This window comes from Drosophila kikkawai, chromosome 3L (genome assembly GCF_030179895.1).
Source record: "Drosophila kikkawai strain 14028-0561.14 chromosome 3L, DkikHiC1v2, whole genome shotgun sequence".
NCBI classification, from domain to species: Eukaryota; Metazoa; Arthropoda; class Insecta; order Diptera; family Drosophilidae; genus Drosophila; species Drosophila kikkawai.
In genome coordinates, this window is record NC_091730.1 from 15160664 (window position 1) to 15185773 (window position 25110).

The following is a 25110-nucleotide window of genomic DNA, read 5'->3' on the forward strand; positions in this document are numbered from 1 at the left end:
GATCCTCCTTGCCAACGCTCTCTTTCTCGCCATCGGCATCCGCTTTGAGTTCCTGGCAGCTTCCTGCAATTAAATTTAAAAAAGGATAGTTTTTGGGAAAAAAAAACTAATATTCAAAAAATCATAACTAAGTCAAAAGTGCATGAAACTCAATTCGAAAAGCTGTTCTGAGTTAGTTTTTCTAAGCTTAACTAAACTGCAAAACTACGTTTATGGCTCTTTTCAATTTCATATTTTCCCAATTTTTCTCAATTTTAATGATGGTACCCCTTACATATTTTTGAAAAATTGGTTGATGTGATCAAAAATATATTATTTACGGGTTCTTAACTGCTTTCTAAGCTTCTAACTGAAATTATAATATTAATATTAATGAAATATCGATTGATATAGATTTTAATATATATTTTAGTTTGCCAAAACGCTAAAATTAAAACAAAGTAAATGCATAAAATTAAATAAATGGCAACTTGGCAACTAACCACCGCTGTGTCACTATCAAGCGCCAGAGCTGCCAAACACTTTTCACACCCGATAAGAGGTCCCAGCACTCAGCACTCAAACACTCGGCGATCAACAACAATCCAAAGTGGAGCGACAGCGACGGCAGGTGGAACTCACCTGAGTGAGTGGCGGCGGCGGCCTCAGTTGGTCGCAGCAGTTCATCGGGATCGCATCGCATAGTACCCGGGTCCGGCCACCAATATATAGTATCTGCTCCGGCTGAAATTGTGGGACGGAATCGAATGGAATCGGGGCGAGCGCTTATCGCGGTGGCAGCAAACAGCAAAAAGAGTAATTTGTGATACCTGTCCGCCGTGTATTGGCTTGTTCGAGCGCTACGCGCTTAAGTGGTGTTAATTTTGTATTAATTATTATCGTATTTATTGGCCAGCGTGAAAGTGAAGTGCTGAAGCAAGCCTCAAGTGCAGCGCCATAGAGCCAATAAATAAATTACACGGCCATATAAAGCCAGTGATCCTTTGCCTGATCCCCAGTTGCCATTCCAAACTGCAGCTGATAATGCTGCACACATGCGAGTGAGTGTGATTTACAGACCATTAGCACACTATCAACAGCACATTAGACAAATTGCTAAATTAGCTGCTGTTTTTTTGTTTTTGTTTCCTTTTTTTTTTTGCGCAGACAGCCATCAGCAGCAGCAGCAGCGAGCAAATACCAATAACAAAGCTTGGGGCCCCAAATCGAAATCGAAATCCCTCCCTTTTTTGTCGCTTTTTTTGTTCACTCCGATAAGCGTTGCGTTCCGGACTGATTCAATGCTTATTGGGGGACTTTTGGTGGCTAATTGTTTGACCTCATATCAAGTGCGGGAAGCGAGCAGTTGGGAATTGATTGCGAATCTGTGCTGAGCAGCTGCTGCTGAAAATGATCCCGCTTCAGTAGTGCTGACACCCGACACCCGACACCCGACACCCGACCTCTGACCTGAACCCGAAATCTAGCCGGCTTCACCATGAACTCCTACTTCGACTCGGCCATTGAGTACAACCGTACGAATCCTATTAGTCTGGCCAGGTCAAGTGAGCAGGCTCAGGCCGTGCAGAACGAAAAGAACTGGGAGTGGTCGTATCTGGTGGTGAGTACATAGGGGGATCATCTAGGGGTTTTATTTATTTCTGTGAAGTTATAAACCTATAGTACTTACATGAATGGAATATCTTAAAGTTAACCATCTATATTTATCATGCTTTTTTTTAAATAAACGTTTCTTTTAAATAAGCTTTTTAAACCAAAAATCTTTTTAATTCTAAAGGATGGGAAAACAAATAGTTCTTCCAATCGACGGCTTTAGTACTTACTTCTCAAGAACCATAAACCTTAAACCAACATATGTGACTATTAAAAGTTGTGTATTATGAGTGAGTTTTCCCACCTCCAAGAGATAACAATATTCTCACATTTATTTTATTATTTATTTATTAATATTAATACTTCCTGTTATTAATAACCCCAATTACCCACTATTTACAGCGAAAATGCCGTAATTTAGAGCTGGAGGAATCCTACGATCTGTACATGCGCCGCCTGCGTGTAGGCTACCTTTCCCTGTTCATCTTTATCCAGGTGGCGGTGACCGTGATTCACACTCTCCTCCTGCTGACCACGCCGGAGATCACTTATGTGTACGTTGATATGGTGGCCTATATGTGCTCCGGCCTCGTCATCTGGCTGGTGTTGTCGGTTAACTTTCGAAGCGAACTGGTTAGCAAGCACGGCTGGGTGGTATACGCCTCCTCCTGGCTGGCCGTCTGTGTGATGGTACTAATGGACATTGGCCTGAATGTCTACCATGCCACCAGCCACAATGATATACTGAATCCGATTTACGATGCGTACACTCTGTACGCCATATACATGTTCATGCCGGTGCCCTATCTGCTGCAGCCCATTGTATTGGGAGCCGCCGTGACCCTGTGCTACATCATCAACTACAGCTTTGTGATCACGGCCAAGGATGACAACCAGATGCACAGCATCATGAACGAGGCTATCTACTTGAGTTGTGTAAATTTGCTGGGAATATTCTTCCGTTTGATGCGGGACATTGCCCTGCGCACGACCTTTCTGGACCGGCGCCAGTACGTGGAGGAGAACCTGTTGCTGCGCTATGCCAGGGACCAGGAGCGTAGCCTGCTGCTGAGTATTCTTCCGGCTCAGATTGCCGATCGACTGCAGGAGGATGTGAAGAATCGCATCGAGCGGTCGAAGCAGCAGCATCAACAGCGATCTCAGATGGATCTGAGAAGGAGCGCCGACAGCCAGACCCTCAAGCGGTGGCGTCAGCCAAATGATGGGTGAGTTGGGGCTTCAGGGGAAGCTCTCTCTTTCCTACTTCTACTCTTTTCCTTTCCCCTGCAGCACCCTCTTCATTGAGCCCCACAATGATGTCACGGTTCTGTACGCCGACGTGGTCAACTACACCCACTTGACCACCACGCTGGACGTGAAGAAGCTGGTTGAGGCGCTGCACGATCTCTTTGTGCGTTTCGACATTGCCAGCGAGGAGTATAACGTGCTGCGTATCAAGTTCCTGGGCGACTGCTACTACTGCGTGGCCGGACTGGCCAATCCCAATGCGGATCACGCCAAGTGCTGCGTGGATCTGGGCCTGCGCATGATCAAGGATATTCGCGATGTCAGGTGGGTACTTACTTACCTCTCTCCCTTGGGAGAAATATATATATGCGAATCTAGTTACTATAAAAGCCATTAGCCAAGTTCCGATTAGTCACAACTGATTGTTGATTGCCGATTTTATCTCATGGAGCACCGTGATTATTGATAACGCGATTAGGAGAGAGCTCTTTAATAAAATTTAAAAGCTGGAATCATTGGGAAAGTATGAATGACTTCGGAAAGGAATGCCTAATATTATCAACAAAATGATTTGTATAATATGGGTAGTAAATTTAATTAGGGTTGTGCACCGACTGCAAAGCAGAAACCCAACAGGAAATAAAAACTACACGAAAAACTGTGATATATTTTTATTTTTGTAGACATCTTAGAGCTGATATTTTAATTTGTTTTGAGCCATTTTAATAAATTATATTTAATATAAAAGGTGTTTCATGATTCAGAGATTGCCAAAGATTAACCAAAATTTTCATTTAAGCGAGAAGGAAATCTAATTTTGGGTATGCGAAGTTTTTATACCTTTTGAAATAGGATCAGGGTACAGAATTTAATTTAATTTAATTTTTAATCATTCATAACTATGTCAAAAATCCATTAATTTCAATTCGAAAAGCTTCTTTTTTCTAGTTTTTATTAGTTTAAAAAAGCTACATAGTTAAATTTAAATTTTAAGATATGAAAATTTTTGATCAATTTTTGATAATTTTAACGATGTAACCCCTTATATTTTTTTGAGAAAATTGAAAAAAAAATTTTTTTGTTTCGGACATAGCTAGAAAGATTCGTCTGTTTATGCTGATCAAGAATATATATGATTTATAGGGTCAGAAATGACTTCTTCACTGCGTTAACACCTTCTGACTGAAATTACAATACCCTGTAATGGTTTGAAAAAAACAGCATAAAACTTAAAATTTATAATAATAATTAATTGAAATCAATTCTTTTTTAGGATAGTTATTAATCCTGTATAGGTGTACCTTTCAAGCTTCCTTTATTTTCATTTTATTAACGATTTTTTTAATTTAACCTAGGGTAAAGCGGCACCTAAACATTGACATGCGTATCGGAGTCCATTCCGGTGACGTACTCTCCGGCGTAATAGGTGCTGCCAAGTGGCAGTTTGACATCTGGTCAAAGGATGTGGACATAGCCAACAGACTGGAAGCCACTGGAGCCACCGGACGGGTGCACGTAAGCCAGAAGACGCTCTCCCTGCTGGACGGCGAGTATTTCTTTGAAGACGGCACCGAGAAGGCTCGCGAAGATCCGGTGCTCCAGAAGCATGGAATCCGCACCTTTCTGATCAAGTCGCTGCGCGTGAGTATGCCCTGGGGATCACCTTAATGACCGGCTGCGTTACATCCAACCGAAAGTTGTAGGCCCCCATGCATGATCCGCGACGCAGGGAGCGCGAGCGTCAGGCCAAGAAGCTAAGCGAGGCCAGCAAGGCGAACTTTATGCACAACTCCACGCTGCACCAGTACAACCAGGTACGCAACCAGGCCAAGCTGGAGATGTGTCGTGAGCTGGACAAGATGCCCATTGGACGTATACAGTAAGTCAAATGGAGGGCAATGTTTTTTTTTGGGGAAATATAGAGTTAATATCCATGATTTTCAGACTGACCAAAGTGTTTCGGCGGAGCACGCGCTTAACCCAGGATGAAATCGAGGAGGAGAACTTCCGGCGCAACATAAGCTCCTTCTGCCTGTTTTTCCGCATCCGCAACTGGGAGTATCAGTACATGCAGGAACCGGACGTGATGCTCAAGTACAGCATTGCCCTGTCCTGGGCCATCTACATGGGACTGCTCACGATTCAGTTGCTGAGCAAGGAGTGAGTGAGATAGGATCCTTAAGCCAGAAAATATTCCAATGCTAACCTTGGATATTACCCTCTTCCAGTGCCCGCTATCACTATTGGTACATAGATGGCACCACTATCATTCTGCTGACCATGCTGCTGGTTGTGTCCTGGTACAAGAAGCTCTGGATAATGTACGTCTCGGATGCGGAGATGACCGCTCCGAATAGCAGCCTCAGCGGCTTCCTCTTCCACCTGTCGGACGTGATGCAGCGGAATGTCTACATACGTATTGTGATCTACTTTTTAACCATCTTTTCGTATGTGGCCGTGGCCATAATGCAGGTGGTGGGATGCAGCAGCGATGATGATTACATGGACGATAATCCGAGTGTGGAGGATCGAGTGCAGTGCTTCCATCCTTGGGTAAGGGAAATCTACAGAAATCATAAGAAAACATATAAATTAAGCAAAAAATGTCGCCCACAGATTCTCACCAACTGCATGACCCTGATAATTGGCATGTCCTTCCTCTTCACACGGATACCCTTCATCATCAAGTCCTGCTTCTCCGCTGTGATCACCATAGCCTATGCAGCTCTGGTGGTGTTTGAATTTAATTATATTTATTCAAACAGTCCCTCGACCAACGTCAACTTCAATGCCCGCTACTCACACGTCCTGCTCATGATCATCACGCTGGGTATCTTCCACCTGATGGAGCGACAAACGGAGTTCATAGCCAAGGTGGATTACAGGTGAGTAAAGAGTAAATTATCCAAGTTTTGATATACTCATCAGTTTACCAATTTAACAGCTGGAAGCGACAGCTTATGAAAAAGCAAGAAGATGCTCTGATGACCAACGACACCATCAAAGTGCTCCTAACCAACATTTTACCCACTCACGTTGGTAGGTAGCTAACCAAGACACTTAGTAAACCTATGATTATGCCCACAATTCCCTCTTTCAGCTGACTTTTACCTGTCCAACCAACTGCAGAACGAACTGTACTACGAGGAGTACGACAATGTGGCTGTGATGTTTGCCTCGATCAAGAACTTTGACACCGACAAAATTGGACTGCGGGTTCTTAACGAGATCATCTGTGACTTTGACGATGTGGTAAGTAGTTGTGTCTTGCCCTCGGGGAATCCCATTATGACTCTTAATTGGAGGGAGTATTTTCAAGGATAGCAATCTCTTACTTACTCTTACTTATTCTGCGCTTATTTTAAACCCTTTCTTTAGCTGAACAAATACTCCCAGTCGCTGCGCGTTGAGAAGATCAAGGTGGCCAACTGGACGTATATGGCAGCCTGTGGCCTGGACGTGTCCCGATCGGAACAGGTTAATGCGCCCCAGATGAAGTTCCGCAACGTCTCGCTTATGCCCAATGGACGGAGAAGTCGCTACGACGGAGCCCGTAGCTCCAATGCAGATGGAGTGCAGCGTGTTCCCTACGGAAACGGCAGCAACATAGCCTTGGATCTAGACCTGGAGCGGGGTCAGTACGAGGGCAATGTGGTGACGAGTCAGCCGCGAATGAGCACCATGCAGAGCGGCAGCAACAGCGGCAGCGAAGTGGTTCGGGTAATGGCCGAATTCGCCTTGGATCTGATGCGGACTATGCGGCGCTTTAATGCGGAGAATATGCAGACAGAGTATGCCGGCAGCACCGATTATGGAATGCTCCGGATCGGTATCTCCCACGGACGGGCCATGGCCGGAGTGGTGGGTATATCCAAGCCGCACTACGATATCTGGGGCAATCCCGTTAACATGGCGTCGCGTATGGACTCCACGGGGGTGCCGGGGCAGATACAGGTTACCGAGAATACAGCCCTGAAGTTGCGCGAGTTTAACATCCAGTGCAATTACCGGGGCATGACCTTCGTGAAGGGACGTGGCGACATACCCACTTACATTATTGGCACCGACAAAGACTACGAGTTCCTGCCGCACCGTCCGCCCGCGGGGGCCAAAGAAGACTAGCTGAATTTACCAGAGATTAGATCTAATGCATTCCGTGTATATACCAATAAAGTAAGATATCCACGAACCCAAGAAAAGAGCAGAAGGCAGCAGCATGCTACGGAGAACTGTTATAAACTGTTATAAAAACTTCACGACTGGATATTTTTAATAGCATACTTTTGGGACGAACGATCGTTTCTTTTCCATCCAACGTATTTTATTATTAAATCCAATAAAATTAAAATTTGCTCTAAAAAATCGTCGTTGTGATCTTGATCTTCTTGACTTGCCCAAAATAAATAAAAACAACTTGGACTAGTATCAATATTGATTTATTTATTTAGACATAACACACATAACATAGATACAGTTCAAAGCAAATGTTCTGCATGAGGTTAAGTTACTTAAAAGTTAGATTTGAGCACTCGCTGAAATCTTTGCACCACTGGTGATCCAAGTATACGTATGTGGATAATTCAGAACCATACATAGTCATTAAGTTATATATTTGCTACGGATTAAACATGCATCTCGACGAATACAAACAGCACGCATCTCCCACTTCCTTCCTCATCGAAAAGCACCATTCGTGTGATCAGGTTTCGGTTTCGTTTGGTTTTGTGCACAGTTCCTTTCTTTTAGCTTGTGTACGCAAAGCAGCTGGTTTGGGGCCCGGTTGCATGATCCTTACTCATTGGCGGAGCTAGAGTTCAGCAGAGCCGTATCCTCGGGTATGGGCTTACGCTTGTAGGAGGGTTCCGTGGCCAGGTAGACGACCAAGGCTCCAAAGACCACGTACAGAACGCCAATTACGTTGGCCAGGACACCAGCAGGCGGCAGCGTGGAGTACGCTGGATTTGTACTGCAAAAAAAATTCAGTTAATAATCTTCTTGATAGCATACTAACACAATCATACTCACATGGCAAAGATGGCCTTCTCGGTGAGACCCATCAGGGCGCTGGCGATGGCCAGAACGAAGCCAAAAAGCCCAAAATAAATGTGCAATGGCATCATCGCAATCCGGTAGTTCTCCCGCAGACCAGGCGCCAGAAAGGCCACAAAGCCGGCAACATACTGCAGCGAGAAGACGATCACCGCGGACAGGCCCAGCCACGAGTGCAGCGAATACATGTTGGGAATGGGCGGACTGGCCAGGTTGTGCGAATCGAAGACCGTCTTCAGTGCAATCACCGTGAGAATGAAGGCGGCCATATGGATGCCGGCGTGGGTAAGCTTCAATGTCTTCTTGCGCGTGGTGCGGAAGCCGCGATAGATCAGTATAGCTGTGGGATTGGAGTTAATCAATGGGAGTGGAGTGGTGGCACCTTTTCCGCTGCATTTACTTACAGTTTCCATACAAGTAGATAAAGCCAATGGTCATGAAAAGCGGGTGCCAGTTGAACTCTAGCTTGGGATTGGCGGTGCCGCCCAGGCCGCCAAAATGTTGGCCAATCCAAGTGCCCACCAGGACGATCATCGTCAGACCGCACAGCTGGGTGAGCACATAGAGTACCTTAAAGTTGATCAGCGCCGGGTCCATGTTGGCCTTTCCGCTGCCTGTAATTGGGATGGAAAATAAAAATAGATTCCATTAAGTGAGCATTACGCATTCCACGCATTTTTGCGATCTAATCGCGCAACTCAAGGGTACAGATTTCGAGCGAACGCACTCGTATGAACATATGTACATATATTTTGGGTTTATAGCCCTTACAAAAAAAAAAAAAAGATTGAGTTACCATTTGACGTCGATTAAAATAACCAGAAACACTTTCCTATAAGCGATCCAAGGCTGCCGTCGTAAGATTATAATCAAATTGAAATGTGGTCCTAAAATCAAGTTAACCTGCTGAGTCATAGACAGGAAGTCTTTCATAATCGCTTCTGCTCTGGTCATAGCAGCACGCAAATTACTTTCTTTTTATACCTGCCAGATGCTGGTTAATCGATTTTACAAACTTCTCTAGAAATAAATTATGTTATAATACGGGTCCAGGTTAATGTTGTATTTAACAAGATGAGTGTACAGGTTCTCGGTTCCCAGGACCTCAGCAAATACTTTGTTTTACTAATTCCGAGAGGCAATGCAGAGAACTATAAATATATGGTTTCTAGACGCATTATGTTTACATCTCGATCGATTTTTTTTTTGTGAAATATTTGATCTGTATCAATGGCCAGCTGCAGCCGTTCTACAAAAACAAACGAGCTCCTTTGTCGCCAGCAATCCGATACAGCCAGCAAATAAATATTGCCACTGACCAGATCCAAACATATTGAATGTGTCTAGAAATTTATGTGAAAAACACTCGGACACTTGAACGGACACCAAACGGCCCAGCCCCAATCCCATCTCCACGGGCCACTCAGCAGGCCTAATTTGGCTAATTCATTAGTAAACACTTTTATTTTGTTTACCCAACATTAATTTCTGTGCCAGCCGCTATACAGCGACAGAGTTTTTCCGCATTTTATCTGGCAGCCGGAAAAGTGTTATCAGCATGTTCCCGAGATAGTCTAACCATCTGATATTAAAGCGCTTTAAATAGCATCTAGCAAGTTTGTGTCCAATATTTGATGTTTGGCGAAATGGCACATTAAATAAATTAAAAAATTCCATTCACTCGTATAAGAGAGCTTCTAGAATCTTAAATTATCATTGATAACTATTTCAATATTTTAGGTACACTCTAATGCTCAGACTTTCCTGGTGCACTTGCACCCGCGATAAGGGCCAAGCTAATTGAAGTTTTGTATGCAAATGACGTTTCAATTTCAAACTCGAGCAAACTGCAAATAAGCCCCGTTCGCTAGCTGTTAACTTGTAAATTGACTGATAAGTGGGCCAGAGACATTTGTAGCTAATGTGCAATCGCAATTAAAGATGCCTATGTACATACATATATAAAAATGGCAGTAGCCACGAAGTCGTCGTCTCCAGTTATTCAATAAATTCGACGGCTCTGCTTTGTTCCATTTTGACTTGGGGATGGATCGTCTTTGGCGAGTGAAATTAATTGGAACATTAATTGCGATTATGATTGTTAATAATTAGGGTTAAGTGGGCGTGCCCAGGCGCCGCTGCTTGGCTCTTTGTTAGTTTGTTGGCTGCTGCTGCCGATGAGCAGCAAAGCGTTGCAGCAGATCGTGCGCAAAATTTGAAAAAGAAACAATCTACATAAGCGCACAGAAAGTAAAACTCGGGCCCGAGCAGACCGGGCGACGATGACGACTTTGGAAAAGCGTAAAAATTCGAAGACAGCAAAAGTAAAATAAATAAAAAGGCTGAAAAACTAAAGTGAAATTCAGCTAGTTGCGATGAGTCGTGATGAGAGGCCGGTGAAAAGAGGAGGTGAAGTGGGAGGCAATGCAGTAGTCGCTCTTTCTCTCGATCTGGCATGGTGCGTTTTGCTTTAACTTTTACTAAAAACTAAATGTTGCACAGAAACAAAAATGTAATTAAAATATTTTAAAACAAATTTCAATTAACCAAAATATATAATATATCGTTGCAGTTTTATGATGATTAACAACTGTGGAGAACACCAATCAACAACTAGGGTTGTACCCATTATTATTTCAGAAGCAAGTCAACCCCCTGTTTCTAAAAGAGAGCCAACCATCTTTATAGGGATATTTCTACTACCTCAAAGCAGTCATAATAACTTGAAAGGAAATTATATTAAAATTAATAATAATAATTGAATATCACCGAATTAAAAATAATCTATATTTTCTCTCTGTGTCTTTTTAACTGTTGGTGTTTGCTAGTTGATTTTACTTTGCACTAATCAAACTTGAAGCCCAAGCCAATGCCATTCACTGTCGTCTACCTGTTGCCGTTGCTGCCAATTCAATGCCTCCAATGGTTGTTGCTGGTTGCACTTGTTCTGCTGTTGCTGTCGCTGCTGCTGCTGCTGCTGGTATTGCTGATGTTGCTGCTGCAGGTGTCACTTCCATTGGCTTTTCTCCATTGGTCACAGCGATCACCGTTGTGGCGGTAGAGACTGTGGCTGGAACTGAAGCTGGAGCAGGAGCTGCTGCCGGCACTGCAGGCGACTCCTGCGCCATGGCGGGCTCCACTTTGATTTCCTTCACCGCCTGCTCAACGTCCGAGTCCTTAGACATGTCTGTGTATTGTCTGTGGTCTAGTGTCCGTTTACGGATTAATCAATAGTTCACCAGCAACAATTAACCACAAAAACGCATGCAATTGGTCAGCGTTAAAACACGAGAACAGCAACAACAACGGCACGGGGAGAAAGCTACACTAAATAAAACGAAACACGACGATTTGGCCAACCGAACAGCTCGGCGTGCAATGCGCAACTGAATTTAAAGTTTTCCAGCCGCCGCCCGGCGTTGGTTAATAAAAGCTTTTCCTCGCCCACAAACGTATCGCATGCGATTTTTGCCCGCTGTTCGGGATAATTGTTTGGTTTTTGATGTTAATTCCAATGGCGGGGGATGGATAGGTGCCAAGAAACGCTGGTTAGTATGCCAGACCAGGTTGTTTTGGCTGGTTCGGAACAGGGGGTAATGGTGGGTGCAATGGGGATTTATTTTTTTGCATTCCTCAGCTCCATTCAAACTATTATTGTTGTCACCGACCGAGTTGCCTGCATTTCAATTGCGGCTTTGGCTTTGACTTTAATGTTCTATGCATAATAATAATGGAATAATGCAGTAGAACTTATTTAACTCGAAATCGGAATGGTAGATAACTAAGAGTTGTAGACCCTAAAGGGGGGAGGACAGTGGAAGCTCAGAAAAAAGAACACTAATTCATATGTTTATTATACTCTTATGATTCTTTTGATTTTAGTCAGAAGTTTGCAACGCAGTGAAGGAGTCATTTTCGACCGAATAAATTATATGCATAAAAGCAAAAAAGGAAACTTTTTTTTTTTTTCCTTTTATTTATTAAGGCATACGGGGAGTGCTGTTTTCCCCTTTGTGTCCTTTGTGTCTGTTAATTCAGCCCTAAATCGGGCGCGCCGGCTAACCTTATCGGTTTAGCATTTTCACAATTACAAAAATAGCAGTAATATCATAGTACGATTACATTAAGTGTCTTCCTTCACATTTCTTTACCCTTCATAGGATCATGTCATCGAATCAAAAATATATCACAACTTAGTCAAAAATGCATCAAATTCAATTTGGAAAGCTTTTCTGTGTTAGTTTTTCAAAGGACTACAAGTCTGCATACAAAATTTTAAATCAAAATTTTTGGCCATTTTTCAAAATTTTAATGATGTAACCCCTTATAAAATTTGGGAAAAAATTTAAAAAAATTTATTTTTCTCCTACTTGGCTAGAAAGACTCGCCGGTTGATGCTGATCAAAAATATATGTAATTTATAGCTTCGGAAATGACTCCTTCACTTCGTTACTAGCTTCTGATTGAAAATATAATACCCTGCAAGGGTAAAAGGTGTAATTCCTTTAATTTTCCTATTTCCATGAAAACTAACTTCTACTTGCACTCTTTTATTTAATTCATCACACAGAAGTACCACTGTATTTACATACACTCACCCAGTGAGAACAACATGGCGTATACTCGATGTTTTTCTTCGCTTCACAGATAATGACTGGTTTTAATACCGCCTTCGCTTATCTTTTAGCACCCAATTAAAGTCTTTAAAGCAATGACGTTATGGGTTTTTCGCACACTCTTTTTTGCGTAGATTTTCCACTACGCGACTCCAAAAAAACGCTCTTTACTTGTTGAACTAACGGCCTGAAATGCAGGAAGCTGTAACCTGCCATATGGAGGAAAAGCGGTGGAAAATTCGTCTGCAAAGGCGCTGCGTGTGGGCGTGAAAGCCCTGAAAGCGAAGTCTCATCCCGCCCCCCTTTTTTGGGCCCTTTCATATAAACAAGCTTTTTATTGCAAGCTTAGAACGGTAAAAACCCATGCACACTCATGTACACAACAAACTTTCAAATGCATACATACATACAATCGCAGAGATAGAGAGAGAGATAGAGAGCGAGAACTACAACCACTTGTTAGATATTAATGAAAAGCCGAAACCTAGTTGTATTTGTTTACCAACTACATTCAGAAACGTGGCTAAAATGTAATAGTTTCTACTTACAGTTTGTATATTTAATTAATATCCAGTAATTGCGGATATCCAATTAGACACGCGCCTTCCAAAAAAACAAGAACAAAAACGGCACGAACACAAAGAGATCACTGAAATTTGGCAAGAAAAAAAAGAGGCACAACGCGAATCCAACTACGTCAGCATCCGATCATCTGCCTCCATTCATCTTTAGCTTATTTATTGTCACTTAATTTAGTATAAGCGTTTAAATTCAAGGTCAAACTTTCACTATCAAAGGGCTGTGTAATTCGATCTGTTTAGCCGCTTTGCTTTGTTTTTCTGTTTACTCACTTGGAAATAAACGGTTTAACCAGGGCGGCACAACTACAAACAGAAGAGCACAAAAGCTTGGAAAATAATTATAAAAATAAAAACATATTACAAAATTTAATGAAATCTTAGTTAATCAGAACACACAAAATTAACAAAACTAAAAAAACTGTTAGATATTTTATAAATTTAACTATTTGTTGTGCAGCCCTGGAAAGCCAATAGCCCCAGTGTGACCAACACATGGCCCATTTTAAATCCACAAGCTCTGTGGCATTTTGGCGCACATCAAAAAGCAGCACAATTAACAACTCTTGAATCAAAAGATTAACAATTAAAATGCTATCCAATCTGGTGGTGACCAAACAGAAGGTGGTCCTCGTGATAGGTGAGCCAAAATAAACACCAGCGAGTGCCAATAATCTAACCTCCTTGTCCCCCACAAAATCCACTTACAGATGAGCTAAATCGGGAGCGCATTGCCCCCAAGTTCATCGGCAGCTTGCTGCACGAGCAGGGACAGGGGGCGGACACCATCAAGGCAATGCCCGCCGGCATTCACCTGAAGCACGTGGCCAGCTTCAATGCTTTGGTCACCGAGTGTGCCAACTACAACAACGTCAACAATAACAACAACAGCAGCATCCAGTCCGTGGAAGCGGGAGATCTGGATGCTCCGGCCTCCAAGACCACCGGCTACAACGTCATTCTGCCAACGCTGGCCGATTTGCTGTGCTACCAGTCGCCCGCCTTCATCTTCGGCTTCCTCAACCGGCTGCGTCGCTCGGAGTATGTGCGTCGGGTGTTCCTCTGGGCTTCTCCTCAGCACCTGCAGCATCCCCATGCTGCGTACATCCTGGCGGGCTGCGAGTACCTTGCCGAACTTGTGCTGCGCCTAGAGACAGACACCAGGCTGTCGCTAATCTCACGCAAGCCAGGCGGTGGGGTGACCAACAGACGGTATGCCTGTCAGGTCAGCAAAACCCAGTTTGAGGTGACGCCGCTGGACGGAGGAGGAGGAAGTTTAAGCCCAGCAGCCGGTTCACCCAACAAGCAAGCAACGCCCGAGGTGGAACAGACACCGGAGCCGGCCAGCAGCACCTTTAAGATCGAGCTCGACGAGGATGAGGTGGTGGCCCGCAATGCACTGACCCTGCCATATGAACGGTAAGATTAGTGATGGTGCATAGTATCCAATTTACCAAAAACCTGTCTTACAGCACCAGCGAGCCCTCCGAGGGCAACATCATCTACACACCCGATGCCGACGATGACTTTGACGAGGAGGATCCGGACGAGGATCTGTGCATCTAAGGGCTGCCCGCCGCCGGCAGCTAAACGGCAGTACAAAATAGCCTTGGCTTTAAGTCTACTTAAGTCTAACCTACTAAATACATCAAGAATACCTGGAATTCCGGCCCCAAACGTACCCCGGGGGTGTTCAGGAGAAGGAGGAGGAGGAGATTTTAACCAATGAATCTTTGAACAACCACTAAGTACATGTAGAATTGCTCATTTATTATTTTGGATAACCTGATATGTGAATCAAAAAATCGAAGAAAACTGTGAATGCAAATTGCTATCTCTGGTGTTGCCCTAACTTATGACTTAGTTAAGGAATATTGCGTCTAGCTAACCCTATGTACAGTTAACTCTGGATTGCCTCCACGGTATTTTTGGCTGCAATGCGTTCATTTGGTGTCCAGTGTGCGTTGCGTATTTACAAGGCGATCAAATCTCTAACTTACTTGGCTAAACGGCAAAATGCTATGCTCTCAATTACTATTTAAAAATCAAATTACATGTGGAGTGGTGGAGAACCACCTCCGGTCAAAATGGCGCTTGGTTGCACTAGTTCACAATTATCACAATAATCTATAAAAAGAAGGAGAAGGAGGAGGAAAAGAGCTATAAAAAATGGTTACATCTTGGCGAGTATTTACACTAAAAAATTAATAACAAAAAACTGATTTATGGCTGGCTCTCATTTGAGCAGGGCATCCACATCGCTCTTGGGATCGGGAGCCAGGGAGCTCCAGGCCACGTCGCTGCAGAGCGGCAGGTTCACATCGGCAATATCCGTCTCCACCAAGCAGCTCTCGCGGAGTTGAAAGAATTTCCCCACCAATCCATCAATCCAACTGTGTAAATCCTGTCCCAGCATCTTCCCCTTGGCCAGGGACTCTTCGCGCAGGATAAACTGCTCGTCGTCGGTATGGAGGTACTGCTGCCACTCCACGGGCACTTCAAAGTCCTCGGGCAGGGCCACTGTGAGGCCAGCATTGAGCTGCTCCGCCTCTGAGGACTTCTCCAGGGGATAACCCTTGTGGTAGGCAAGCGGGGAAATCAGGAATTTGAGCTGCGCATAGATGGAGCTGCGTCCTATCAATTTGGCTGTCCAGATGCCAGGTGTCAGTGGATGCTTGAGCAGGGTTTTCGAGTGATTGATCACATCGCTGGAAGAGTCCTCCACATGCAGCTCGTTAAAGTCCTGGAGGCGACCGAGAGGATCGATCCACAGCAGCGTAAGGTTGTAGGAGTGGGAAGCTGCGCCCGTGTCCGATGTAGCCTGCAGAGTATAGCTCAGGAGGAGCTCACTTTGGGGACCCAAGAGCTTGGCAAAGTTCCGGGCCACCTGCTCCTTTTGATCAAAGTCCGTGGAGACCTCGAAGTTGCGCAATCTCTTGCTGAAACGGGCATTTCTCGCCAGCTTGCCCTGCTGCACGGGACGCACTCGTGTCTCCAAGTGAAGCGGCTCCCCAGATAACTTTCTGGCCCTGTAGCGCACCACAAAGCCCTTGTACTGATCGCGGTGAAGGTAGTGAGTGAGTTCTATCAGCTCCAGGGCATCTAGCTTGGCCTGGCGAGCAGATAAACGCATCACGCTATCGCCTATGCTCCTGGCCAGATCATCGCCAGATCCATGAACATCCTCGTGGTGATACAGGGACTGCCAGTAGCCGTGCAAATTGGCATATTCGCTGGTGTACGGGCCGTACAGCCACTCCTCCAGCTGCAGCAGCACCGCCTGGTTTATAATCGGCTCGAATTTGCGGGCAAAGAACAGTGACTTTTGTTCCGTGGCCTGCAGCCGGGCCCAATCCTCCGGCTTGAAATCGTTGGGACTGCAGCCGCACCAATCCACCACGTGTTTGTACTGGCATTTGCATCCCTGTTTTCGCTTCCAGTTGGTCACATGAAGGTTGTTGTCCACATAGCTCGTGCAGTGCTCGGTATTCCTGAGCACCGTGTGGAAGAACGACTCCGCTGGCAAGAGAGTGTGTCGGAAGAGTTTGAGCAGGGCCTGCAGCAGTTCATCCTCCTGTTTGGGATGGGTAACGTAGGTCACAAAGGCTCTTGACAGCGCCACCCAATCACTGCCGCCATCCACTTGAATGCCTGCCGGCAGCTTGCGATCTCCTATCCTCCACATGTGCGTGTCGCACTCCACGAATGTCTTGTCCAGGCCCTGCTTCTGGATGAACTTTTGCGTTTCCCGGCCATGGCCTTTAACGAAATTCCTGCCTGGATTGGCGCTGAGGAAATCCATCAGTTTGTCAAGAGTTTTCACAGGAAAATCGCTTTCACTGAGATTGATTACAAAATCCCAGTGCCAGTTGGACTGCAGCAGGTCCTGCATGCACTGGAGCAGCATAGTAAGCAGCGAGGCTCCGCCCCAGATGGTGGAGAAGCGTTTGCGGGCAAGGCGGATGTTGGGAAACTTGGTTTCCAGCTCGAGCAGCTTTCGGTAAAGGTAATCCTGGCGCTAAAGGGTGGTAATGAAAAAAGGAAAATAATATATTAATTAAAATAGCTTAATAAAAAATAATATTTCTATGAGCTTCAGGCTTTACAAGAGACACATTTTTATAAGTCAGAGAGTGTCTCTCCCTGATAAGTTATCTCAAACAACACAAACAGATCAGCAATTAGTTTACAATGCAAATTAAATGCAGCGCACATAGTGCATACTCGCGCGTTAAACGAGCTAGCTAACATAACCAGTAACTAACTAACTAGTTCAAGGCATTTAAGCTGCGGTTAGCTAGCAGCTAGACAGACCATTAATAAATCTATTTCAGTGGCTGTCTTTATTTTGGCCGTTGTAAATTGTGCTAATTAGCAAAATTCATTACGCGCGCTTTTTTTAATTGCCAAGTTCCGGCCGTTGACCCACCTCATCCACATGTATGTAGTAGACATGCTCTGGAGCATAGAGGGCCTTCAGCAGTCGATGCACCTGACGCAGCGCTCGTCCGTTGAGCGTCAGCAGAAATGCGATACGCACGCGCTTCACACCCGCCGGTGGAGTTGTGGTGGCCGCCAATTGGGCAGTGAACTCTGTAAAAGTAATAAGAAATTATATATAAATATAGGAGTATATTTTATTTATAATTCTCTAACGTCTTTAAAGACATTTAAACGCGACTAAAGAGGGTTACTTCCTGATCAAACTACAAAAATTAAATAAAATCCCGCTACAGTACTTACTGGCTATGCCCGTCTCGTAGATATTCATGGCATAAAAGCCGCCGCAAATCTCCTTGGCGTTGCCCAGGCACTTGGTGTTGCAGCTGGAGTCCGGCAGTTTGGCGGCCCGTGGCGGTGCATCGAAGCCGCAGAAGCACTCCCGTCCGTACTGGACACCCGCATACGGATAACCGCTCTGCAGGCACAGTTCCACACACAGGGCTGGTGAATTTGAGGTCTTGGAGCTGCTGTAGTAACCCGCTAGCAGGCGTCGGTCCTTTTCGTCCTTGTAGCAGCCCAGCGACACATTGGCCGTGTGATTGCCCGAGGGACAGCTACTCCGGAGCTGGGGAGCATAGAAGCGACCCGCTTGGATGGCGCAGGCGATTTGCGCGATATGTTCTCGACAGTCTTTCGTTTTGGCGCGCTGCAGCGCCGAGATGGCCTCGCGGGCGAGGATGTCGCACTCGGGCTGGAAGCCTAGCTGCTGGGCGGTTAGCTTGGTTCTGGATGCGGGCTGGACTTGTGCGGCAGACTGCGGGGGCGGTGGTTGGGCTGGGGGGGATTCACCAGCGTCCAGCCCAGACCCAGAACTGCCGCCGACAATGTCCAGAGACTTGTAGGCCAGAAACAGCTGGATGGCAACGATGAGCAGCAGGACGAGGAAGAAGGCGCGGTAGCGCCGCAGCCACCTAGTGGACACGGACTGTTCCATGGCTAGTGGCGGCGCTGGGGAAGGCTCCTCGTGCTCCGACCACCGCTGACGTGGTGCGGCTGCTCCTCGCGCTTCTGTGTGTGCGTGTGGATCCTTGGTTGGCTGTGGCAACGAGGCGCGGACATGTTCTGCTCTCTAGTAATGGCAGGCGGCACATAAACCGTTTAACTGGCTAATTAATGGCATTTTTCCGCGGAAAACTCCCCCGCAACGTTTTGAGTAGTGTGACCGGGTTTGCATTGGGAAATAATACTTCCAGGGCACGTTCAGCTAAGAAATATATTTTTAATAATTATCTTACATTATTTAGTTAAAATATTAAAAGACACATTTAACTTGTACATACATTTTAAGAAAAATAAAACACTTAATATATAAATACTTTTTTAATTGCAAAAGTAGCTGAACGTGCCCTGTTTTGGCAGAACTCATCTAAAACCAGCTGATGCGCTGAACACAAAACGCGACAAGAATTAAGTTATTTATATTATCAGAGTAATGGTCGACCCCAATAGAAAAATAAACCGCCTGGCGGACAAGGACCTCAATTTCCTGGAGTCCTGCGAGCTAGAGTTCGCCGGCCGCTTCACAGATGACGATCCAGAGTTTGTGGCGCACTGCAGCAAGCCTGTGCCGGAGCCGCCAATCGTTGAGAACTGGATGGGCGGGGGCGGCGGTGGAGGAGGAGGAGGCGGTGGCGGTTTCTCGGGTGGAGGAGGTGGTGGCTACCACCCATATAACCGCTTTAATGGACACCGGCGCGGCGGCGGCGTCGGCGGCGGCGATAGGGGATGGCAGAGGCGCGGAGGAGCCGGTTACCACAACAACCATGACAGGGGATTCAGAGGTAAATTTCTATAGTTAGAGTGCCTCAACTAATAATCAACGATTGTTTTCACAGACAACCGTCGTCACCATCATCGCGATCGACGGGACCGCTACGATGGAGGATCCGGCTCCGGTGGCTATAGACGATCGCACGACCACAACAGTTCGCATTCCGATTCCGGTGGCCATAAGCGCTCCTTTGACCAGAACCCGCGCCACGATCCTCCCAGCGGCGAGCCGCCCATGAAGGTGAGACGCGACTATGGAAACTTTGTGCCTGCCTCCAAGGATTAGGAATCGGAATTGTAGCATAAATATAAGAGAATACTCCAAATATTACAATCAATTATATTTACTTTATTTGACGGACTTAAGACTAGAATAATCCCTGTTTATCCGGTTCAAACGGCCGATTCGGAGAGATCCTTGGGCTGATCCTGATCATCGCCAGCGGCTGCCATACCCACGCCCATGGCGCTAAAGAGATTGGAGACGGGTCCAGCGCCGCCCACCTGCGATTGGTAGCTGTCCATCATGTTGCGCAGCGTGTTCACATTGATATTGATGGGCTCAAAGTCCTCAATGTCATCGAAGTCGTCCTCATCTTCAGCCTTCTTCTTTTTCTGCCCGTGGAAGGACTTGCCCACGGATGTCTGGGCCAGCTCGCGATCCATCTGCTGCATGTACGACTGGATCTGTCGGTCGAGCGGAAAAACAGCGGCTGCCGAGCCGGCCAGTGCCTTCAGATTGCCCTCCAGATCATCCTCGTCCGCGTAGTCGCTCATCTCCGAGGTGGAGTCCCAGTTGTCCTCCGGTATGACAAAGTCCAGGAAGTTGCGCACATGGGTGCTGTCCGGCTCCTCGGTTTGAATGAGTGAGTTGCGCTGGCAGGCCTTCCTCATGGACGCATTCTTCTTTACCTTGGCCCCGAAACCCGGATTGGGAGGGGACGTTTTGGCCCGCTGCGTTGGCTCTTCATCGTCGTCGGAGTCTAGCTCCGGCTCCTCGTGGCCGCGGTGCTCGATACCTTCGTAGTTGGACTGGCGATCGAGAAAGTCGGACAGCTGCTTGGTGAACTCCTCGGCATTGATGTCCCCATTCGGCTTGTAGAGTTTTTGCGGACCGTAACGGTCCTGCAGCATGGAGTCCAAATCCTCGGCGCTGATGTTTAGCCACTCGTCAGAGTCGCTGGGCTGCAGGTTGTTCTCCTCGTCCCGCAGCTCCTCGGACGCAGCCTCCGCCGGATGGAGCAGCAGTTCTAGGATTTCAGCACCCACGCGCGTGGCTGTTCTAAAACGCTCTTGGTTGCCCCGAAAGTAGTCCTTGGCCTTGGCCAGCAGCTCCTGGTACTCGGCACTGCCCTCGATGTTGTCGCGGAAGTAGCCCTTGCCCTGCAGACTCCGCAGATACGAACGCCACGCGGGGGTCTCCTCCAGCTGTTGGTTTTCCACCCGCTTGGCCTGGCTGGCCAGGATCTCCAGTCCGCTGGCCAGCTTCACGCCCATGAGTTGCTCCTTGTACAGTTCCGGTTGGGATACGGCATCGGTGAGGTTCCAGCCCAGCCGCTTCTCCGGCACGTACTGCTGGTGCATCAGCATCGCGTAGAGACAGCGAGTGAAGCGCACGTTGGTGCGCAGGCGCTTGGCCTCTGGTGGGAAGTAGCGCATGGTGCGCAATGCCTTGGTGTCCAGCGAGTCTCGGTCGCAGAATGCCCTCACGGCGGCGGACACCAGACGCGGCTGTTGCTTCAGCAGCTGTGCCGCGCTCTGCGGGAGCTCCAGAACCTGGCGGTGGATGGAAAAGTGGGGCTGGGCGATCTGGAACTCCTTTAACCGGGCGTCGATGCACGACTGTATTTCCCGGGAGCAGCGGTACAGGGTGGGATTCAATCGGATGCGCTGCACAGCCGTGGCCATGCTGATTGACTTCTCCTGGCTGCTGGCGGCCGAATTCTGGAGCAGCTGCAGGCAGCCTCCGACAATGTAAACCCTCTGCTCGCAGGTCTCCGGTGACGCCCAATCTGGCAGGGTGTCGGCCGCCTCGATGAGCAGGAATTCGCCATCCGAATCGCTGACGCGGGCAATGCAGTCGCCACGAGCACGTGTGATCTCCGTTAGCAAATACACGATGAACCACTCGTCGCTGATGTTGTCGCCGTAATGAGTTACGCCGTGGAAATGGGGCGGGAGGTCACCTGGGCGGGGACATGGAATGTAAATGAAATGATCTTTGTTTGAAACTATTTTTAGATGCAGCAGCGGCGTCTTTACCCAGCTCCTCTTCTTCCTCCGCGTTGGTCTCCTCGTTCAGCAGCCGCTCCTGGGCGCTGCCCGTCCGGATCTGCAGCTGGAACTCGTCCTTGTGCCAGAGGAAACTGCGTTCCAGGGACTTTTCTTTCACAATAGCCGAGATTTCGGAGCGGATTTTCAGCATCTGCTGCTGCAGCTGCGCCTCGTCACGCAGGTTGTCCGGCAGCTTGGGGAATATGTAGTACTCCACAAAGTCGTCCTCGCGGACAAACTCCAGATTTCCGCCAGGTAACTTGCTCATCCTTGGGCCTGTTTTTGTTCCTTTTCCTTTGTTTCCTTTCTTATCCTTTGTATCACCCTCCAGTGCAAAATTAATGTTACCAGATAACGCGAATGGATTTTCAACTTCGCACCCGTTGGTCACACGGGTTAAACAGCAGCAATCGATTGTTTATAGCACAACCATAAAAATCGATTACATTTTTTATTATCGATTAAATGTAAGCTATATTTGGCGGAAGTTTTGAATTTAAATAGAAATAAAAATTCCTATTGCTTTAAATATATTTTTATAATTTAAATATTTTACAAAAATATAAAGATTTGTAGATTTGATGTACATAATACATAATGTTATTTTGGAAAATTTAATATTAAAAAAAAATAATTACATTCAAATTATTATATTTCCTTCAATGTTGCATGGATATATACATATCTGACTGATATTTCTTAACATTTATTGGCAGAAAGTCAATCCAAATATTTGCCCACAAACACTGCAAAGTGCTCTAAATCTTCTGGTTTTGTTTACCCATTAAACACTCACTCACTGCTTATTCTTCTTTTGTCTTTTGTGTAAATATGCCTTACTTACTCATCATTGCGGCATTCCTTCCAATCTGTTTGTTGTAATTAGAATTGTTGCTGCGATTGCTACTTTGCCCAACTTCCATTCGACTTTCGAAAGTTGATAGGCAAACACAGACACCGAAAAGATATAAAGCGCTATCTCCTAACTCTGCTATTTTTGGGGCCAACGGAGGAAGCATCGCCTCAGACAATTGGAAATACTCGTGGGAGTTGGACGTGACTAAAAAAATATTGGTAGAAAGAGGAATACAAAGGGACTACGTCATAATGCTATTAAATAAACTAATAGTGGGCATGGTAAGAAGGAGGTTTGAATTTGGATATAGATGCTAATCTTCTTTTCTTTTAAAATTCATTAAATTTTCTTGAATTCCCTCATTAACTTAATGCATTCCCAGCTGCTGCTCAACGTTGTTTCCCATTCGTTGGCAGCCACTGTGACCACTCGCCGGATACAGCCGCGGGAAACGAACTCCTGCGAGGGCCGCCAAAGCCCGGGCCCCATTTGCGAGTCCTGTGAACTGCTGGCCACCTGCGTTCGCCACTCCAACGGTTGGGTAAACATACCCGTGGAGTCCTGCGATGTGGCCAATGGTTACTATTGCAACGCCCGCTTGGGTACCTGCACCAATGAGACGGGGCCGTGCCATCCGTTTGGCATCGAGGGCAACTTCCAGTGCACCTCGCAGGGCATCTTCCCGGATCCGTACGACTGCCAGAAGTATCACATGTGCTACTTTGTGGGCGCCACTCTGGTGGCCGCCGCCGTCGATTGTGGCAATGACAAGGCCTTTGACGCCCGCACTGGCCAGTGCACTCTGACCCTGAGCGATCCCGTGTGCCTGCAGCGACAGTACTACTGCCCCCACGCTGGCTACGTGGCACCGTGGCCCACCAATAGCAACATCTTCTATGTGTGCAAGTCGACGGTTAACCAGAACCTCAACGACACTATCGTCATTTATCCCTCGCTGCACCGCTGCAATGACGGCGAGACCTTTGTGGATTATGTATGCCGTGCCGGTTCCAATGGCCAGCCACCATCTAGTCCTACGGATGACCCATCAGTGGTTGTGGTGGATCCAAATGACGACGCCTTCTCCGTGATGCCAACCACCTGCCAGCACGTGGGACTGATCGCCGATGGAAGCGATTGCCGGAAGTACTATTATTGCTCTGCACTGAACGGGAGCCTGCGACACATGGACTGTCCGCAGGGCACTCACTATCGCCCGGAGCTCTCCTCCTGCGTCCTGGGCGACTGCTGAGGACAAAAGGGTTTTTTTTCTAATATAAATAAAATGTTTAAAAGGAAATCTTATTGGTGAACACAGAAAAGAAAAGGTTTCGATTAAATAAATACATTATAATATGAACGTTTCAAGTTTTGAATCCAAACAAGGTGGTTTATACCATTTTAGGGTGTTATATTTATAGTTAGAAGTTTGTAATAATTATATAAAAGATATTAAACAAGATCCTTTAAACTGGAAAATAATAGCTTTATTTATCAAACATAAAGTAAAGAGCTTCAATTAAAGCATTAATATGTATCTGATTAAAAACATGTTTTTTCCATGGTAGTATGTACTTATTTTTTTAATTTTCAATTTTATAACCAACTATAATTGCATCAAAGATTGTTTCAATTTGGCTTTAACAACAAGGTCATAACACCCTGTATTAATTGACTTTAAAATTTATCTCGCCTTCTTTTCAGTTTATCTATTAATTAAGCCAAAACATTTTACTCACCTGAACAGGTGCTACTATAAAAGAAAGCCCAGAGCAGCTCCACCCAAAGAATCTTCAAAATGGGATCAAGTGTGCAGTTTACTTGGCTCTTTGTTGGCTTGACTCTACTCTTCTTGGCCATAGGATTTGCTGCCGCTGATCGCTCATGTCCCACTGGGTTCTTCTTCAACAGCACCACCGATTCCTGTGTGTCTCTGGACATTGTTGACTGTCAACGCCTGCAGATATCACTGTGTCCCGAGGGTACAACCACAAACACTTCTGAGTTTTGCCGCTGCAACCAAGACATGCACCTTGAGATCCTGGACTGCCCCGATGGAACCTACTTTGATGCCAGCCATTTAATTTGCCGGATCGGCACAGTGGAGTGCCAGGAGCAGTACACTCCATTTGCATGTCCCAGTGCAGTTTCCAGCAGTAGCTTTTGCCTCTGTGTTGGCGGAAAACTGCAGATCCAGAACTGTCCGGCGGGCGCTGTCTTCAATGCCGAGGTAAAGATTTGCCTAATGACCAGCAACGGTTCAGATACTCCTACTTCAGATACTCCTAGTTCCGCTGATGGAAGGTGCCAGCGATTTGGTTTATTTGGAGACCCAACTGATTGCTCTGGCTACTTTCATTGCGCCGAAAAGGGGGAAGAGATCAAGTACTCCAAGTGCCAGGCAGGCACGATCTTTAGCCTGACATTGTTAGGATGTCTTCCAGGAACTTGTTGAGCAAATACTAATAAATAATAATTGCAAGCTTCTCAAGGTTTCTGGGGGAATAACAACATTCTATCTTCATGTAGCTGAAAATAAAAGCTTCAAAATGAATTGCTATGGCCTTGTATGATAACTTTCCATGGCTTATCTTTGTAATTAATGCCTAGAACAACCCAGGCC

General features: G+C 46.2%; 8 protein-coding genes across 10 annotated transcripts; 5 read left to right on the forward strand and 3 right to left on the reverse strand.

The window, feature by feature from the left end:
• The first annotated feature begins 664 nt into the window (after nt 1–664).
• On the forward strand, nt 665–7266 carry LOC108075210 (adenylyl cyclase X E-like). Its single transcript, XM_017167546.3, has 12 exons — nt 665–1040; nt 1147–1600; nt 1996–2819; nt 2884–3165; nt 4197–4482; nt 4545–4720; nt 4786–5001; nt 5070–5394; nt 5458–5726; nt 5786–5880; nt 5942–6093; nt 6220–7266. Exons 2-12 carry the CDS (start codon nt 1478–1480, stop codon nt 6961–6963), a joined length of 3492 nt encoding a protein of 1163 aa, XP_017023035.1. The 5' UTR covers nt 665–1040; nt 1147–1477; the 3' UTR covers nt 6964–7266.
• On the reverse strand, nt 7262–13348 carry LOC108075212 (plasma membrane ascorbate-dependent reductase CYBRD1). Of its 3 annotated transcripts, XM_017167549.3 has the most exons (5): nt 13055–13348; nt 10781–11095; nt 8295–8504; nt 7867–8230; nt 7262–7807 (listed from the first exon to the last, which is right to left on the reverse strand). In XM_017167549.3, the coding sequence occupies exons 2-5, from the start codon at nt 11073–11075 to the stop codon at nt 7633–7635; spliced, it is 1044 nt and encodes a 347-aa protein (XP_017023038.1). In that variant the 5' UTR covers nt 11076–11095; nt 13055–13348; the 3' UTR covers nt 7262–7632. The 3 variants fall into 3 exon arrangements, with proteins under 3 accessions (XP_017023038.1, XP_017023040.1, XP_017023039.1); XM_017167551.3 differs by lacking the exon at nt 10781–11095 and having other exon boundaries at nt 13055–13344; XM_017167550.3 differs by lacking the exons at nt 10781–11095; nt 13055–13348 and adding an exon at nt 12489–12519.
• Nucleotides 13349–13550: 202 nt separating this feature from the next.
• On the forward strand, nt 13551–14918 carry Elp5 (Elongator complex protein 5). Its single transcript, XM_017167552.2, has 3 exons — nt 13551–13724; nt 13795–14503; nt 14557–14918. The coding sequence occupies exons 1-3, from the start codon at nt 13676–13678 to the stop codon at nt 14648–14650; spliced, it is 852 nt and encodes a 283-aa protein (XP_017023041.1). The 5' UTR covers nt 13551–13675; the 3' UTR covers nt 14651–14918.
• Nucleotides 14919–15240: 322 nt separating this feature from the next.
• oxt (Xylosyltransferase oxt) lies at nt 15241–18762 on the reverse strand. Its single transcript, XM_017167548.2, has 3 exons — nt 17828–18762; nt 17514–17677; nt 15241–17102 (listed from the first exon to the last, which is right to left on the reverse strand). The coding sequence occupies exons 1-3, from the start codon at nt 18519–18521 to the stop codon at nt 15321–15323; spliced, it is 2640 nt and encodes an 879-aa protein (XP_017023037.1). The 5' UTR covers nt 18522–18762; the 3' UTR covers nt 15241–15320.
• Nucleotides 18763–18845: 83 nt separating this feature from the next.
• Nucleotides 18846–19691, forward strand: LOC108075297 (RNA-binding protein cabeza). The gene is made up of 2 exons (XM_017167692.3): nt 18846–19368; nt 19423–19691. The coding sequence occupies exons 1-2, from the start codon at nt 19020–19022 to the stop codon at nt 19641–19643; spliced, it is 570 nt and encodes a 189-aa protein (XP_017023181.1). The 5' UTR covers nt 18846–19019; the 3' UTR covers nt 19644–19691.
• Nucleotides 19686–21989, reverse strand: ecd (ecdysoneless cell cycle regulator). The gene is made up of 2 exons (XM_017167691.3): nt 21620–21989; nt 19686–21543 (listed from the first exon to the last, which is right to left on the reverse strand). The coding sequence occupies exons 1-2, from the start codon at nt 21897–21899 to the stop codon at nt 19751–19753; spliced, it is 2073 nt and encodes a 690-aa protein (XP_017023180.1). The 5' UTR covers nt 21900–21989; the 3' UTR covers nt 19686–19750.
• A 657-nt stretch (nt 21990–22646) lies between these two features.
• Nucleotides 22647–23744, forward strand: LOC108075125 (uncharacterized). The gene is made up of 2 exons (XM_017167408.3): nt 22647–22768; nt 22870–23744. The coding sequence occupies exons 1-2, from the start codon at nt 22739–22741 to the stop codon at nt 23737–23739; spliced, it is 900 nt and encodes a 299-aa protein (XP_017022897.1). The 5' UTR covers nt 22647–22738; the 3' UTR covers nt 23740–23744.
• A 541-nt stretch (nt 23745–24285) lies between these two features.
• obst-I (obstructor-I) lies at nt 24286–24942 on the forward strand. The gene has a single exon (XM_017167206.1). The coding sequence runs from the start codon at nt 24286–24288 to the stop codon at nt 24940–24942; it is 657 nt and encodes a 218-aa protein (XP_017022695.1).
• Nucleotides 24943–25110: the final 168 nt, after the last annotated feature.